Below are 16,289 nucleotides of genomic sequence, written 5' to 3'. Positions count from 1 at the left end.
GTGACGGAATGAGAGACAAAAGTGACCGAGAGTGACAGCGATCACTCTGCCCCTCATTCGCACCGCATGCATCGCATGACCGCCGATCGTCCAGCATTCTTGAGGTTCCATACTTGGGTACACTCGGACGGAATAGAGTGCAGTAACTACATATTGTTCGCTCATCGTAGTGGTACTGATGATGCTAAATGCTGACATCCTAAGCTGAGCACATTCGGACGAGCGCGTCGTCGACTCATTGTCTCGGATGGCGTAACGATGTAACTTCCATTCCGGACACGAGACCATGAATCGCTCGTGATGGGCAAGAACAGACGGGTTTGATATATGGTGATATTCAGCAAATGATCAGTTGTTTCTTTCAGGTCCTCCCATTCATCGTCTTCCTCGCGATTGTGCAGTCGAACTGATAGGTCTTCACGTCCCAATCACTGGGAATCCATCACCGAAGGAACAACAAGCCAAAGACCCCCAAAAATGCACATCGGCAATCTTCTCGGAATCGGAGCGGCCTGCGCGCACGTAGCTTCCGCTGCATACGCCGTCAAAAAGCCGCCGCTCGACACACCTTGGACATCCCAGGTCGGCACCAATCCCTGGCCGCAGTATCCTCGTCCGAAGCTCCAGCGTTCGCAATGGCAGAACCTAAACGGCGTCTGGAGCTACCGCGCCGCGACTGGCCTTCAAGAGTTACAAGCTCCGCCCTTCAACCAGACCTTTTCCACTGACGTACTCGTCCCGTCATGCTTGGAGAGTGGTCTCAGCGGCGTGCAGGCGGACTCTGCGATATACTCCTGGTTGAAGACGTCTTTCTCTGTTCCGGCAAATTGGACAACAGAGGAGCGAGTCTTGTTGAACTTCGGTGCTGTCGACTACGAAGCGACCGTATTCGTGAATGGCCGCAATGCGACTTTCAATCGTGGAGGCTATAGTGCTTTCTCGGTGGACGTGACCTCGTTTCTCACGGCGGGAACGAATGAATTGTAAAACATCTCGCCTTGTAATCCTACGATCGATGAAGTCTAATCGTGTTCTAGACTTGTCTTCGTTCATGATCCGACCGACAGTGGCGACTACGTGATTCCGATCGGCAAGCAGACCTTGAACCCGTCACATATCTTCTACACGCCTTGTAGTGGTATATGGCAGAGCGTGTGGATCGAGTCGGCGCCCGTCCAGCACGTCACCGGTTTGGAGATTGACGGCGACAAAGATGGCAATCGTAAGCAGCATCACTTCGGGCCCACGTTCATAAGACATATCTGATACCGTATTCATGCAGTGAACATCCTCGTCAACGCTTCCGCCAATTCCACCACACCTGTGATTATTACAGTGTACGAGAATGGAACCATGAATATCGTTGCTACGTCTAGTGGGAATGCCAACGCCGCGATCAAATTGACAGTATCGTCTCCCAAGCTCTGGTCACCGAACACTCCCAACCTGTATGATGTCACGATCAAGCTTGGGAGCGATGTTGTGAACAGCTATACCGGATTCCGAAGCATCTCTCGAGGAGCGGTCAATGGTATTCAGCGCATCTTACTCAATGGTGAAGTGGTTCTCCCGTTCGGCACACTGGATCAAGGGTACTGGCCGGATGGCATCTATACCCCTCCAACCTATGAGGCCATGGTATTCGACCTACGAACGTTGAAGAAAGTCGGCATGAACATGGTCCGCAAGCATGTGAGTCCTCATTCCTCCCTGTTCGTAGTTGTGCCCAATCTCACATATTGAAACAGGTAAAAGTGGAGACCGATCTCTTTTACCAGGCCTGCGATCAACTTGGGCTGCTGGTGATTCAGGATATGCCTTCTCTTCGACCAAGCCAATCGCGAACATTGGCCAATTGCACAACGCAGACGATCCTACCTGATGCAAGTCAACAAGTCGAATTTCAACGTCAGCTCGAAATCATGGTCAAGCAGCACCGGAGCTACACCTGCATCTTCACCTGGGTAAGCCTTTCAAAGCCCAAAATATTCATTTCACTCTTCCTCTCCCCAATACTGATCGTCCACCACCAAACAGGTCATCTACAACGAAGGTTGGGGCCAAATCGAGACCCCTCCCTACCCCGAGATCTCTCTCACCTCCCTCGTCCGCCAACTGGACCCCACCCGCCTCATCGACGCAACATCCGGCTGGTTCGATCACGGCGCCGGCGACTACAGCGACAACCACCACTACGCGAACCCGCAATGCGGCACCCCCTTCCACTCGCGTCTCTCCAGCCCCTTCGACCCCCGACGCATCGGCTTCCAGGGCGAATTCGGCGGCGTAGGCCACAACGTCTCGATCGAACACCTCTGGGACGTGCCCGCGGCCATCGCCACCATCGAGGAGACCTACGAGCTCGACGACACCCTCCCCATCTGGAACTACCGCTCCCATGCCCTCCTCGCCGAACTCCTCCAGCATATCCAACTCTTCTCCTGCAGCGGCGCCGTCTGGACGCAGACCACCGACGTCGAGGGCGAAGTCAACGGCTTGTTGACGTACGATCGTCGCATCTTCAGGCCGGACATCGCGCAGTGGAAGAGCGATGTCGAGGCTTTGTATGCGGCTGTCGCCGCGAGGAGTAATTCTTCTTCTTCCGCTCCTGCGGCGGTCCCGGCTTACTCGGCTCTGGAGACTCCCTGGCCGACGCAGTATTGGGCGACGTATATGTGGACGCCGGCCGCGCAGCCGAAGACGACGAGGCAGGTCGCCTTGTAGTTTTCTCGACTTCATGGGGTCGGAGATGATGCTCAGCCTCTGCGACCTGGTTTTGTGGGCTGTGCTCGCATCGTCAGTCACGTCATGGCGCCCGTAGCCTTTGAAGCAGCCAGGCGTTTCTCCTCCGTGGTCGGTCCCTTGACCTTGTTGTGATGCCATATTTTGGTCATGATGATGATTGTGTGATGCAAGATGAATTCGAGTGCAAAGAAAATGTACATGAAATTCATGCTCCCTCCCCGATGAGAAAAACGTCACGGGCGGAGAAAAGCTCTATGTCACCCCTCTAGCCATCGAGGTGACCTGCTGCTGCTGCTTCGAGTAGACTGTCCGTCTGCTATAATTGTACATTGGATCACAAGGACAAACCCCTCAGTTTCTCCCCTGTGTGAAATCTCCAAATCCCGATTCCTCCTCGTGATAGTAATGCAACAGCTAGAAAAACATCTCCTCCTCTTTCCCACAATACAATACATCCCTCCAAACGTCCCTCCCAAGTCTTATCCTTTCTTCAGACCAATCCCCGCCAATGCCATCTCAAATCTTGAACTGCGCTCCGTGATACGCATCCCAAACACCCCTGACACTCTCATTCTGACTGATGACCTTGTCCTTGATCTTCTTGACCTTGTCACCGCTCGCGTTCCTCAGGATGAGCGCTTTCTCATGGACCTCGTGGGTGGTCATTTTCCTCGCGCAGATGGTCCTCTCGCGGCCGTTGACGTAGTGCGCTCGGAGCATGGGGTGCTTGTTCGGTCGGGGCGAGACGGTGATCTGCACGCTCGGGTTCTCGCGCGCGAAGGTCGCCAGTTTCGTTTTGAGGAATTCGCTATCGAGGGCATCATTAGATATCGTTGCGGCTCGGGGGGAATCGATACGGGGAGAGGCAAGCAGAAAACCTACTTCATGCCCCGACTGCTGCCGGCCCAGTCGCAGTAGTGGAAGTCGATGCGTTTGCATTGGAGGATGAAGGCGCCGACGCCATTCTGTACGTTGAGATATTTGGTCAGCATCAGGGTTCTTGCTGAAGCGTTTTCCGAGGCGAATTGTCTTCAACGAACCTGGGCCTTCGTTACCGTTCGTAGCGCTTGCAGAGGCATCTTCGCATGATCCTCTGTTGAATGATGACAGGCGGGAAACTCTCTCTGTCCCGTGCTTGGACAGCCTCGAGGTGCAACTTCGAGATTGATGAATTGAAATGATTAGTCATCAGGACTTGCACGCTGGGTTTCGTCACGTGCTTATTTCTATCGGGACACTCGCGTCTTGTTATTATACGTCTCTGTCCATCACGACTGCGAGATAATGTACAGTACGCTTACGAGATTGCTACCAGAATCATGATCACAATGTCTCATTGAGAGTTTGGCGTGGCGTTGCACCCATGAATTTTGGCGGTACCAACTTTGAGCATGATCACAGTGCATTTCCGGAACTCGCCTCGCTACTTATGAATGAGACGACTTCACAAGATCAACAAGTGATATCCTTGCTCTCACGACATATGCGATTTTCCACATAGACACATGATCTTAGGAGGATGGGCAGGCTATGCTCCGCCAGCCGCGCCATTGCTTGGACGGTACAGCTGTCGCTTGTCCTTCAACCAGAGATCCGCGCTTAGAAACATGTTCTTTGTGTCAGAGTTGATGATTCCGCTGTCTGCTGCTTGGACGCCGGCGTAGATCTGTGTATCCTATGAGTCAGCTTGTGGTTCCAAAATAATACCCGTTGGGAGGAAGATACGTACCGCATCCCAGATTTTCCATGCCTTCTGAAGATCACTCTCCACGTCCACCGCAATACCGAACCACTTTGAGATATCGGCCTTCTCTCCCGAGTTCAGCTGCTCCTCGAGGTGAGTCTTGACGATGATTGCCAAGCCGGCATTCGGTTCACTACGGAAAGGAAGCTGCGCCCCGAGGTTGGTGTATTCTACGTAGTCTCGCACTCTGACCACAGACCCACTCGTCATGAGATAACACGCGTGCATCTCGACAAGATCGCGAAGGCTATGACGGACTGTCGCAGCCATCTGGTGGAAGCCTAGTGCCATTCTCGAGAGCGGGCCGGTGTATCCTACTGCCTCGCTGCGGAAGTTGACCAAACTGGCAACTCGACTGATGAGGTTGACATTGGCGCGGTCGGAGTCGGACCCTCTTGAGACACTCTCGTTGTATGGCGGGTTGGGGAATATCGCGCGGTTGTTAAGCACGTCCAGGCGTAGGAGCTCAAACGCAACCAGTATCGCCTCCTCGCCTTCGTTGGCTGGACTGGTCTTGCCCAAAAGTTTGTCGTGGTCCGCTCGTTCAAATGACGTCCGTAACGCCTTGCCCCATGCCGAGAGTGTGTGATCGTTATTGATATAGCCTCGATCTTGCAGGAATCGCCAGACGGTGTTGGAGAGTAACTCTGCAGGCTTTGTCAGGAGCGAATGTTCATTGTCTTTTCTCGGCGTGACCGTTTTCTTGGCCAATGCGTCGTCTGACAAGAGGCTGATGGCGAATTGTAGCGGTGTCTTTGAGATGTCAATGCCTTGCACTTCAGTGGCCTGCCCCTGCAGGTCAGCCTTGACATGCCATGTCTCGGCATCTCTCAGCGAAGCCTCTGTCAATTCTGGAATGCCAAGCAATTGCTTCTCATCTTCTCGGAACCAGGTCATCAATTCGACATCTTTCTTTTGCCAGTATCTGTGAAGTGGTTTTGTGATCAATGCCAAAGCTCGCGCCCGCAAAGGCGTTAACTTCTTTTGCACAAGATCCTTGTATGCCGCTGATTCACCGCCATCGAGTGGTGGTGTTTCAAAGATCTCACAGCGAGTGCGCCAGTCGAGGACTCTGAGGCCTAGAAGACCTCGCGATGTGTAGTTGAAGATTTCATCAGGGATCCTCCGGCCAACAAACTCGTGCGAATCACTCGGGCAGGTCTCAAAGTTCATTTGTTTCACATCGCCTCCGTCATGGATGACGACCATGTGCTTTGTAGCAGTCTTGGCCTTGCGGAAGAGACCCAGATAATGCTCATCGCCGGCCTGAGAGCAAAGCGTGTGACCGTCGCGTCCAAACGCAGCCAACGTACTCCGTGTTGCGGCGATGCGTTTGGGCGCAGCCTCGCCTGCAACCTCATGGAAGGCAGGCAGAATGCTACAACCGGCGAGGAGACATAGATCCACAAACTGATCTTGGCTGATTCCTAGTTTCCTCAAGATCTGCTCGCGGGAGATCCATGAAAAGGTAGCTTTGGTCCAATTAAAGTCGACGATGACTCGCTCGGCACCGAAGAGCAAGCATGACGCGGAACCAACGATTGATTTGATCATGTTGCCTTTTAGCATGTATGCGAGTTGAGCAGAAGCTTCATAAGGCGCAACCATGACTTCGACACCCTTTTCATGTAGGTAGAAGAACAGGTGACGCAGGATGTGACCGGCTCGGTACGTGCCTGAAGAACGTCAGTGTCAACCCCGATCATCTTTGATAGAAATAAACCATACAAGCTTTGCCAAACTCCTTCACGGCTTCCTCTCCACGTCCACTGTTGTAAATGTTCCAGGCTTGGTTCAGGATGGAGACCGCATGTTGGCTGTACCGGGAAGTGGTAATTCGATCACGACTCATCGCACGACCTCCCGGAAATATGAAGAGTGGTTTGATGCCCGCATTTTGGAGCTCGCTGAGCAAAGTGTCAATGTGCGAGTTCAGCGTGAATGGGATGCCTCCCAGAGCGGGCACGAGTGGCTCGTATGTTGCATGGCCTCCGGTCAGGAACGAGTTGAGATAGTCCTCGGCGTCAAAGGCTACCTTGGCATCGGTCACCTGCGAGAAGGCCGAGATGCTGTCTTCGATCCAGTACCCCTCGTCCTTGGCCCAGATGTTGAACGCCGAGGAATCGTTGTTCATGATTGCTCGAATTGATGTTCACTGTGAGATGTCGAGATGCGATTTCACTATGCGAGAAGACTGGACGCTAGTTTTAGGGATGTACGCAAGCACACGTGAGTATCGGGATGACCGTGCCAATCGGCCAGGGACACTCGTTGAACCAACAGGCGATAGTGATATTTGTGCAGAATATTTTTTGTGATGACGAGAGAATGAATGTGTGAATCACAGACACAGTGAAAGATTGTTGGTGCAAAGGGCTGTTGAAGTCGTTCAGGAACGACCTTGGACAACTAGAACACTGGAGACGGAAGCTTCAATTTCGGCCAGAGCTCCTGCGTTTGTCTTGTTGTCGTGAAAGGGTACTCCGGGCGGCGTTCAATTATCAGCACTATTATCACTGTACCACTTCCAGGGCTGGATTGCACATGCAGGGCAGAGGGACAAAATACCCACCAAGCGCGTCCAAGCGTCCCATTGAATGCGTTCAGGGCTCTCCTCTCGACCATACTAGGTATTTTCAAAAAAAAAGTCTGAACAGCCGCTGTCCCAGTATCCTCCTGTGTTGTACTGAACTGTATTGTGTAAATACATTCCAAGGCATGCACGTGGTAAACGAACAAATTCTGTACAACTTATAGATATTTTGAATCTTCACATCCTACTGCACATAAAAATTACGCCTTGCACTTCCACCCAGAGTTCTTGCTCAGGAGCGGTAGACTGGCACCTAAACACCATCCAAGCTCATTACCCTTGATCTTCTTCGCGATTTTGACCTCTCGGTCGATCGGCATCTCATAACCCGTATGAAGCAGTGCAAACATGAAGTTCAGATCCAAACATGTCTCCGGCCGGTCGTTCAGCTCCTCCATGGCGCCAGGCACCGCCTCGAAGACCTTCCACGACTCCGGTCCGGAGCACACGCGTGCGGCCAGGTCCTTCAGCTCGCGGAGCGTAAATGATTCGGGCATGCCCAATGGCTGGGTACGATCATAGAAGTATGAGAAAAGGTAGACGTCTTCGCGCGCAAAGGTCTTGTCAAGGCGTGGCTGGTGTACGCCATTGAAGGCGCAGGGCGCAAGCTTGCAGGCTGCCTCTTTGTTCAGTGTCTTCTCGGCCAATGCGCGGCATTGAGCCGGGCTTCCGATGTCTGGGCCGGTCATGTTCACGGTCACGGTAGCACCCAATGGATGGCCAGCGCTGAGGGAGACTTTGACTTCGCGACTAGAGCCAGGCGCGAGACAAGGGTTCGCGACGCTCGACTGGAGCCATTCCGTGGCGGGCTTCATGTTCTCGTATGTGCCCTCCACCACGACCCGGTGGAGGTTGTTGCGCGCCTCCATCAACCCATAGCCTAGGTAGGAGTGTTGGTAAAGTGAGAAGTCGCGGCCGCCGAAGTTCAAAGCGTACTTGTGGTCACCTTCGCTGAGCTGCTCAGGCATGCCACCACCGGCGAGCTGAGGGAAGGTCGGCTGGAACACAATCTGAGTGCTACCTCCACCGAGATCGAATACAGCAGCCGTGGGCGATTTGTCCGGACCACCAATCTTGCCAAGTAGGTAGTTGGTAGTGATCCACGCGTAAACACCTTCATATTTGCCGTCCATGACCTCGACACCGCCGGCCTCCTCGCTGACAACAGGGAAAGGGTAAACGGTCTCGAGGCGCTCTCGCACAGCTCGCAGAATGTTGTTGCTGAGCTCCGGACCGAGCTTGCGCAGGCCGGCCGTGGCCTTTACAGCCACCGGCGTGCAGCTCTTGAGGTTGTCAGGCACATTCTTTACAGCAACGTCCATCAAAACATCCAAGCTCTTCGCAGCGCCCTCGGCGTCGCTCTTGTAGCTGCTCAAACCTGATCCTCCCTCTTTCTTCGCGGTCATCTCAAAAATCTCATCTTCTAGCTCTGGAATAGGTCCACAGTTGTTGAAACGGTAAACATGGATTCTGCTACCGGTGCTTCCGGCATCGACCATGAGTGCATATTGGATCAAGGGTTTGTCCTTGGAGTAGCTCCGTGTGCATTTTGTCGGGCCTGTTGATTGATCTCCACCAGCGACTGGTTGACTAGAAAAGCTCGCCGTCGAAGTCGAGGTGCCCGGAATGATGTAGTATAGCACCAGCAGGACAAAGGTGACTAGGCAGCCAGCCCTGATAAAACGTGCTCTTGAATTCGGATTCATCCAGGCGGTGTGTAGTCGTCCTTGGAGAGACTGTGAGTGGCCCCGGTGGTGGCCAGTGAGACGTTCGGGCTTTTCGTAAGGGTCACCGCGAGTCTCGCGCTTGGGTAAGGTGATGGATGAGGAGCGATGGCGCGGAGTAAAGCTCCAACCTTTTCCGCTGGACATCAATGGCGGCTGTTCGAGGCTAAATTAAGGGCGCATTCGAGAGACGTTTTCAGTAAAGAAATGTCGCAGCGATGAGCGGAAATTAAGTGTCACGGAGCTTGTCGCCGACACTAGAATTGAGAATTTGAGTTGTTGGTGAGATGAGGATCGACTTCTGCCCTCAGGGATCTTCGAAAGAGGAGATATACTGTACGGGCAGATTTCGACAACGAAGAAGGAGTGTAATAATTAATTGCTTGAAACTTCTCAATCCCTAATTCAGGGCCTACCTGTACAGACGGCAGGCCTACGGAGGTTGACCTCCACATACGTATCCCAGACCGGCCAACCAAACGAGGTACCGGCCCGAATACGCAATACGCAGGGGTAACTCGGACCGCGCTGGTGGAGATTATGTAATCCCACGGCTACAGTTCTACACCTACCTAGTAGGGCAGGTGTCTTAACGATCCATGGATTCCTTCGAGTGGTGCTCCTCGTAACGATATTTAGGTGCAGTTTTCGAATTACTCTAGTTGCCGTAATATGCTGCAAAAGTGGTCGCGGACAACGATTACGATATGTACATGTTGAGGAGGATAAAAGGAGAACGGGCGCTGCGGAATATGTCCACGTCAACCCGTGGTCGCCTGGAGCGATGAGTGGCCAAGTGAGAGCATCATCGCTCGCCTTCCACGACCATCTATCTACTGGAATGGCCTACAACCAGCAGAAGCACTGCTCTCCGAACCTTGCACATAAACACACGATATCTCGACGCTCCCTCCACCTCTTTGCCCGCATCGTGATTTGACATACAAAAGTGCAATAATTCGTCCGCAGTAAAAGCCATCAAGCACTAGAGCAGAGTGGTCGCCAAAATGGAGGTCGAACTCTATGTATACGACCTATCTCGCGGGATGGCTCGCGCCATGAGCCAGCAGTTTCTGGGTATCCAACTCGATGCCGTGTATCATACAGCCATCGTTTTCGATCATATCGAGTATTTCTTCGGCGCCGGAGTCCAGACTTGCTATGCCGGACAGACACATCATGGCCGGCCGATGGAGATCATCAAGCTCGGCCAGACGCATTTACCTATGGAGACGATACTGGAATATCTTGAAAGTCTGAAACAAGTCTACACGCCAGAGAGCTATGATTTATTCGCTCATAACTGCAACAACTTTTCTCACGACTTTAGCATGTTCTTGGTTGGCAAAGGGTAAGCTTCAATGAGTATCTCTGATTTGCACGAGAAGGGATGACCTATAGCACTGACCCTGTACGAAGTATTCCTTCTCACATAACTTCGCTTCCACAACGTGTTCTGGATACGCCTTTTGGTCAAATGCTCAGGCCGCAAATCGATGCTAGCATGCGTTCAATCACACAGGCGCCAGTAGCGCCACCGGCGCCTTATCAGCCAAGATCTAGTACACAGGAGAGCAACAAATCAAAGAACGAGATTACTGGTGCTTATGGCAAAGTGCTTTTGCCGTCCAGCCTGTCATTGCTTCAGACGGAGCTCAACAAGGCAAAGGAGACATGCGCCGTCATCTTCTTCACATCCTCGACGTGTGCTCCTTGCCGGCTAGCATACCCCATGTTCGACGCTCTCGCCGAAGAGCATAGTCGAGCCTTGTTTTTCAAAATCGATATCAACTTTGCTCGAGACGCCGCTGCCCAATTTAGAATATCTGCAACGCCAACCTTCATCACCTTCTTTCGTGGCGTTCAAGAAGACCAGTGGTCCGGCGCTGACCCATCACTCCTCAAGACAAATGTTGAACGCCTAATTCATCGAGCATTCCCACCTCATCCTCACTCGCAAGTCAAGATTCCGAGCCTCCAGGTGGGTTCCATGAAGCCATTCACATACAGCAAAGTCCCTCCTCTCGACAAGCTCGTTGGCAAACTCGGTCCCGCCGCACACCAGAAGCACTTCGCCGCACTACACTCCTTCGTCGCAAAACGCAACCAACAGGACGCGAAAGAAGCCCTTCTCCCGGATCTGCAAGATCTCTCCCGATCCTACGCAGACGAAGTCACCGCGCTACCGCTCGAAACCCGCTTCGCAGCTGTGGACCTCCTCCGCCTCGCGATGATCGACCCACGTGTGAGCGGCTTCCTCGCCGAGGAGGACGGCCCTTCGACCATCCTCGCACTGATCCATCACGCGAATTCTCTCGAAGAGAAATGTCCGCATAACCTTCGTCTCGTGACATTACATCTCGCTTGCAACGTTTTCACTTCGCCGCTCTACAGCAAGGAGTTGTTGGCTGCGGAGAACAAGAAGCATGATTTGGTCGTACAGATGGTGCAATTCATCGCGTCATCGTTGATTGATGTTTCGCATCCGACCGCGCGCGTGGCGTCGGCGTCGCTGGCGTTCAACCTGGCTGCCGCGAATTATCGCATTCGGAGGGAACAGGCGCGGGAGGGACTCGAGGAGGCGGAGCAGGTTGCGTTAGCGGCGTCGTTGCTGGAGGTTCTCCCGACGGAAGAAAACGAGGATGCGCTGAAGACGATGCTGCTGGCGTTGGGATTCCTGGCATTTTTCTCGTCGCAGGATGGCGAATTGCATGATTTGTGTCAGGCACTGGATGCCAAAGCTACACTGGGAATTTGCAAAGCGCAGCAGGCACTAGCGAAGGAGATCGGCGTTCTTTTCTCATGATAACCATAGACAAAGAATGAATGTACGAAGCGATGGCAGCTGTTTCCCGGTGATCAAGTGATTGAGGGGTGTCAAGCAAATGGAGCCATATGAGATGGTATTGAAGACCTATACTTCACCTGTCCAATCCATCCAACTCAATCATCCTTCTGACCGCCTTTACAACATCGCTCTCCCCAATCGCCAACCCGGGGTCCTCTAACTTTCTCGCCAAAAGCTCATCCAACATCATCCTCATCCTCGACACCAACACTCCAATCCTAGCCCAACCCCTCAATCTGGCCCATCCATCCACCAGGAGACCCCTGCCCTGCGGATCAATGGTGATCGGACCCGAGAACATCAGAAGACTGTAAACATTAAACGGGGTGAGATCGCGGACAAAGACTTTGCTGGTGGCCATTTTGGTGAAATAGCTCATATAGACGCTATTGCCGGGGAAATTCTGCGCGTCGAAGAGGGTGGAGCTCGGGTGGACGAAGACCCGGCCGTTCTCCTCGTTGAAGAATTTGATCATGCGCGCTTCTGGGTCCAGGGCGACAGTGCCCGAGGATGATGCGGCGTATTTCTTGTCCGGGAAGTCGATGCGGGCGACTTGAGGTTGAAAGGCGCCTGCGATTAAAGCGCGTAGAAGCGTGTTGCTGGCGTTGTTACGGTTCAAAGGTGAGTCCGAAGAGGGGTCGTATCGGTGGGAGGAAGAGTCAAGGAAGCCGATTTCTTGGAGCGAGCTGAGGTATTGGTTGCGATTGGTGCTGATGTCCATGAGTGTCTGGTGGTTGAGAAAGTTCTCGTCGCACCATCTCCGCAGGGACGATGTTGGTTCGTGGGCAGCTCGTCTTGAAGACCATTCATCATATGCACGGAGGTCGGAGATCAAATCACCATGGCCCTGGCCGAACGCTGCTCGAGCTGATTTGGATTCTTCGCGTTTGGTCTGAGGGCTGACGAAGGGGCTTTTCACGGTCAGAATAGCAGCAATGATCAAGCAGGCTTCTAAGCAGGAGAATGTTGCTCCATAAACAAGCAACTTGCCGCATCTCAAGTCTGCGGGGATCAGGGATAGATGTCTACCCAGTGCCGTTAATTCCCGGTTGTCCAATGCGCCCATACGTCCCAACAAATTGAGTGCACCTTCCACTGCGAGGCTCTCCGGTGGGGTCAAAGCCGATGCAAGGAATGCTGGAACATCACTGACGCCCATCGCCTTGACCGAAAGGCACAGTTGTTCCAATGGAACTCGTCTGATCTCAGGATCTGGCCGCTCCGCCATCTTTGCTTCGGCGGAGCGAGTGAAAAGCTTGTAACAGTCACCTGCTCTGACACGACCCGCTCGACCTCTTCGTTGTTTGCAGGCTGCCCGAGAAGCCCATACTTCGGCGAGCTTCACCATGTTGTTGATTGGATCAAAGCTAGTTTCCTTGACTCTCCCTGTATCGATGACTGCCACAATGTCTTCGATTGTAATGGAGGTCTCGGCTACATTCGTCGCAGCGATCACTTTACGCAGTCCTTTTGGGGCTCGCGGGAACACACGTTTCTGCTCCGAACTCTGGAGTGAGGCATGAAGGGGAAGAGCATGTAGACCAGGGAGGTTGCGCAATGCACGTAGTGTTTGATCGATTTCTCCAACACCCGGGAGAAAGATGAGGATGCCGCCTTCAATGACACCAAGCTTTTGATCAATGTAGTCCACGGTCCGAGCTATCAGGTCGTAATTAATCCTAGTGCCGACCGTTTTCAGCAAAGTGCCAATAGTTGCTGGTTTGGCACCGGTAGGCAAGTTCTGCGCGTGGCCACGCCTGTCATCGTCTTCGTCCTCTTCGGGCTCGCCAAACCCGGTCATGCGACAGATCTCGTCCAGATAAATATCCTGCACTGGATATGTCCGACCTTGGATCTCAATCTTTCCGACACTTGAAGAAGCCTTGAAATAATTTTCGAACGTGTTAGCATCCAATGTCGCACTCATCAGTATCAACTTGAGATCCTTTCGCCTTTTGAGCACGTCTCGCAGCAGAACGAGCAGGAAGTCGGTATCGAGACTGCGTTCGTGGACCTCATCGATCACAACGTGACTGACATCTGCTAGGCTCCGGATCACGTCCTCGGTACGTCCACCAGATGTCTGAAGTCGCCGTAGTAGAACACCTGTAGTGACAAATGTGATTTTGGTAACCCCTTGTTTCTGTTTCGATTCGCCACGAATAGCGAATCCGACCTCATCACCCACCTTTCCACAACGCTCATCAGCGACTCGATCCGCTAAGCCAAGGGCAGAAATCCTACGGGGCTGTGTGCAAATAATGTTTGCTTGACTGCCAAAGCCACGGGCAATCATATCGTCGAGCACGAATTGCACTGACTGTGTAGATTTTCCAGAACCTGTCTCACCCGAAATGATCGTCACCTGGTTTGCGTTAACCGCGGAGACAATGGCTTCTGCAAGTTTCCAGGCAGGAAGACCCTGTCGAGCTTGCAACATACGTTGTTGCTCTGACGTCGTCTGTTTCGCAGTCCATGCATCCAGTATTTGCCGGCTTTCAGGGGAGTTTTGATTCCAAGAGATGGGCACAGGTTGTCGGCGGTTTGTTCGCCGTCGTACAGCTGGAGCAGCTGGCTCTTTTGTAGAGGCAATCGCAGACGCCACTTCACCCAATTTGCCCGGACTTTCCAAGACCAGGGGTATGTTACTTTCCAGCCAATCGATGATATTGAACAACATTTGCTCGCCCAGGTATTCTTGCTTCGCGACGCTCAAGACTTTCTTCAAAACGCTCAGCCTGACATATGCAGGTAATTCAGCTTCGACAGAGAGAATCGGAGGCTTCGCAGGATATTCCATTGATGGTGGCCGAGCACGCAGAGTGATGGGCCTCTTTGCAGGAGTTTGTAATTCCAAGTCTATGGAGCATAATCTATCTTTGATGGATATTCTATCGCCAAAGATTGCGGTCAAAGTGGCGAGCTCTTCGTCCCAGACTTCAAATTGAGGCACTTGCGTCCAATCTGGCTTCGCTTCGCCGAGGAGTGTGCTCTGCAGCGATTCTGCGGCCTGTGCCTCATCGCCGTTGCATGCGTCTAGCACATCTCCGCACAGTTCTGACGAGTATCCTGATGCCGAGAGACGTTTCACTTTGGCATCTCGCTTCATGTCGCCGCTTGCTAGACTCACGCCAGCCAAGTAATTCTCTGGTAGAGTCCAGCTGGGTAGGTCGTCCTCGGGAACATGAATTAACAGCCACTCCAGACATTCCTCGCGGTCCTTACAGAGCTCTGACGCTTCTTCAACATGACTCCGGCGAAATCCGAGTCTTGAAAGGTCATCGACGATCTCAGATCGCATAGCAGTAGTGAGTAGCACGTCGTGCGGGTTCCATGCTCCGTCCTTGCGGATGAGTCTTTCAACCTCCCGCCGTGTCTTTGCGCCCATCTCAACTTTCGGCACACGCATCCAACCCTTGAGCACGTGGCGACTCTGAACCTGACCATCCAAGCTCACAACCTCAAGTTTCTTGTCCTCGACCTGCTGCTTGGCCTTGTCTAGCCTGGCTTTTTCTTTGGCGACTTTGCTGTCCTCGTGTTGTTTCTTAGCCAAGAAGGGATCAGCCTCGTAAAGATATGCATTCCCTTGAGCGATCGCCTCGCTCTTCAGATCTGCAAAGTCGCCTTTCCAGAGGTCGCGGTATTGAGGCGGAAGCATCATGTGTATATTCTTCATGTTACCGACGCGGTAGAGAGCATAGGCGGCAGCGAAATGACGAGCCTCGACCGCCGAGTCCTGAGTCCCACGCTCTTTGTTGTAGTCATTCGGCGGATGAATGGCTGGCAGTTCCGTAATCTCGCGAGTCTTTGGATTCTTCTGCCGTAAAATGACCGCTCCTGTGAATCCTTTGCCATTGCGATGCACTGTGTATTCCGGCTTTTCAAACTTTTGTTTCTGACAATGCTCGTTGAACAGCGTCATGGGCAGCTTCCCCGTCCATGACGATCCGGCGATCAAGGTTCGAGTGTCCGGTTTCTTTTCAGCCTCAGGGACAGTGGCATTGCCGGTCGCTGCGGCGGGAGCCTTCGCCTTCGCGGGAGCTGCATTACCACCACTGGCTGAAGCTTGCGACTTCTTCCCAGGCTTGTCGTCGTTTCCGAACACTATGAAGCTTGTGTCCTCGCCATTGAGGTTGGCAGCGACAGGCTTCTTGCCTGCGCCCTTCGCCTGCCGCGGCGCATGAGGCTTGTTGACCATCAAGGCTTGCTGTACCGCACTCCCAGAGACCCGACGTAGAAGTTTGCCATGGATCCTGGTACGAAATTTCGTGGAGGAGGCAACCTGGGAAGTCTAGAGGACGACTCGCCGTGTTACTAAGCGGTCATATGCTTCCGGTCATTCTGCATTTTCCCCCGGCACGTTCTTTACGCGTCGTGTCAAAAAATATCAATGCGGGGTGGGAATTTCAAGTCATTCTCAGGGCCGCGAATGACGTGCCTGCGTTCCGCATTACTTAGGGTTGACATTGGGGGCAGTCACCAATCTTGTCCTGTTGCTGCGATCGACGAAGACATAGAAACCATCATTCCGGTGCTGTTCTGGTCCCTCCGAGGATGGCGAGCTATGCGCATGTAGCATCAGATCCATCGGGAGTTTGAGCCTCCAGTTCGGCTGTCCAATGTTGTCTCATCGCC

At 53.0% G+C, this 16,289-nt stretch overlaps 6 protein-coding genes across 6 annotated transcripts; 2 read left to right on the top strand and 4 right to left on the bottom strand.

The window, feature by feature from the left end:
• Positions 1 to 477: 477 nt before the first annotated feature.
• On the top strand, positions 478 to 2,724 carry K489DRAFT_310922 (glycoside hydrolase family 2 protein; the record flags this gene model as incomplete). Its single annotated transcript, XM_033600740.1, has 5 exons — positions 478 to 983; positions 1,038 to 1,222; positions 1,283 to 1,692; positions 1,749 to 1,964; positions 2,038 to 2,724. 5 exons carry the CDS (start codon positions 478 to 480, stop codon positions 2,722 to 2,724), a joined length of 2,004 nt encoding a protein of 667 aa, XP_033464088.1.
• Positions 2,725 to 2,900: 176 nt separating this feature from the next.
• On the bottom strand, positions 2,901 to 3,824 carry K489DRAFT_427480 (uncharacterized protein; the record flags this gene model as incomplete). Its single annotated transcript, XM_033608301.1, has 3 exons — positions 2,901 to 3,553; positions 3,628 to 3,710; positions 3,786 to 3,824. 3 exons carry the CDS (start codon positions 3,822 to 3,824, stop codon positions 3,262 to 3,264), a joined length of 414 nt encoding a protein of 137 aa, XP_033464087.1. The 3' UTR covers positions 2,901 to 3,261.
• An 813-nt stretch (positions 3,825 to 4,637) lies between these two features.
• Positions 4,638 to 6,760, bottom strand: K489DRAFT_5094 (uncharacterized protein). Its single transcript, XM_033608681.1, has 2 exons — positions 6,308 to 6,760; positions 4,638 to 5,105 (listed from the first exon to the last, which is right to left on the bottom strand). Exons 1-2 carry the CDS (start codon positions 6,621 to 6,623, stop codon positions 4,804 to 4,806), a joined length of 618 nt encoding a protein of 205 aa, XP_033464086.1. The 5' UTR covers positions 6,624 to 6,760; the 3' UTR covers positions 4,638 to 4,803.
• A 286-nt stretch (positions 6,761 to 7,046) lies between these two features.
• Positions 7,047 to 9,209, bottom strand: K489DRAFT_375137 (uncharacterized protein). The gene has a single exon (XM_033603622.1). It carries the CDS (start codon positions 8,951 to 8,953, stop codon positions 7,283 to 7,285), a length of 1,671 nt encoding a protein of 556 aa, XP_033464085.1. The 5' UTR covers positions 8,954 to 9,209; the 3' UTR covers positions 7,047 to 7,282.
• Positions 9,210 to 9,813: 604 nt separating this feature from the next.
• Positions 9,814 to 11,612, top strand: K489DRAFT_366251 (DUF862-domain-containing protein; the record flags this gene model as incomplete). Its single annotated transcript, XM_033602750.1, has 2 exons — positions 9,814 to 10,157; positions 10,208 to 11,612. 2 exons carry the CDS (start codon positions 9,814 to 9,816, stop codon positions 11,610 to 11,612), a joined length of 1,749 nt encoding a protein of 582 aa, XP_033464084.1.
• K489DRAFT_375135 (P-loop containing nucleoside triphosphate hydrolase protein) lies at positions 11,357 to 16,008 on the bottom strand. The gene has a single exon (XM_033603621.1). It carries the CDS (start codon positions 15,850 to 15,852, stop codon positions 11,728 to 11,730), a length of 4,125 nt encoding a protein of 1,374 aa, XP_033464083.1. The 5' UTR covers positions 15,853 to 16,008; the 3' UTR covers positions 11,357 to 11,727.
• Between the last annotated feature and the right edge of the window lie 281 nt (positions 16,009 to 16,289).

Source organism: Dissoconium aciculare (genome assembly GCF_010015565.1).
Source record: "Dissoconium aciculare CBS 342.82 unplaced genomic scaffold K489scaffold_1, whole genome shotgun sequence".
In the NCBI taxonomy this organism is placed as follows: domain Eukaryota; kingdom Fungi; phylum Ascomycota; class Dothideomycetes; order Mycosphaerellales; family Dissoconiaceae; genus Dissoconium; species Dissoconium aciculare.
The sequence above is the reverse complement of the archived record's forward strand: the minus strand, read 5'-3'. Positions and strand labels throughout refer to the sequence as shown.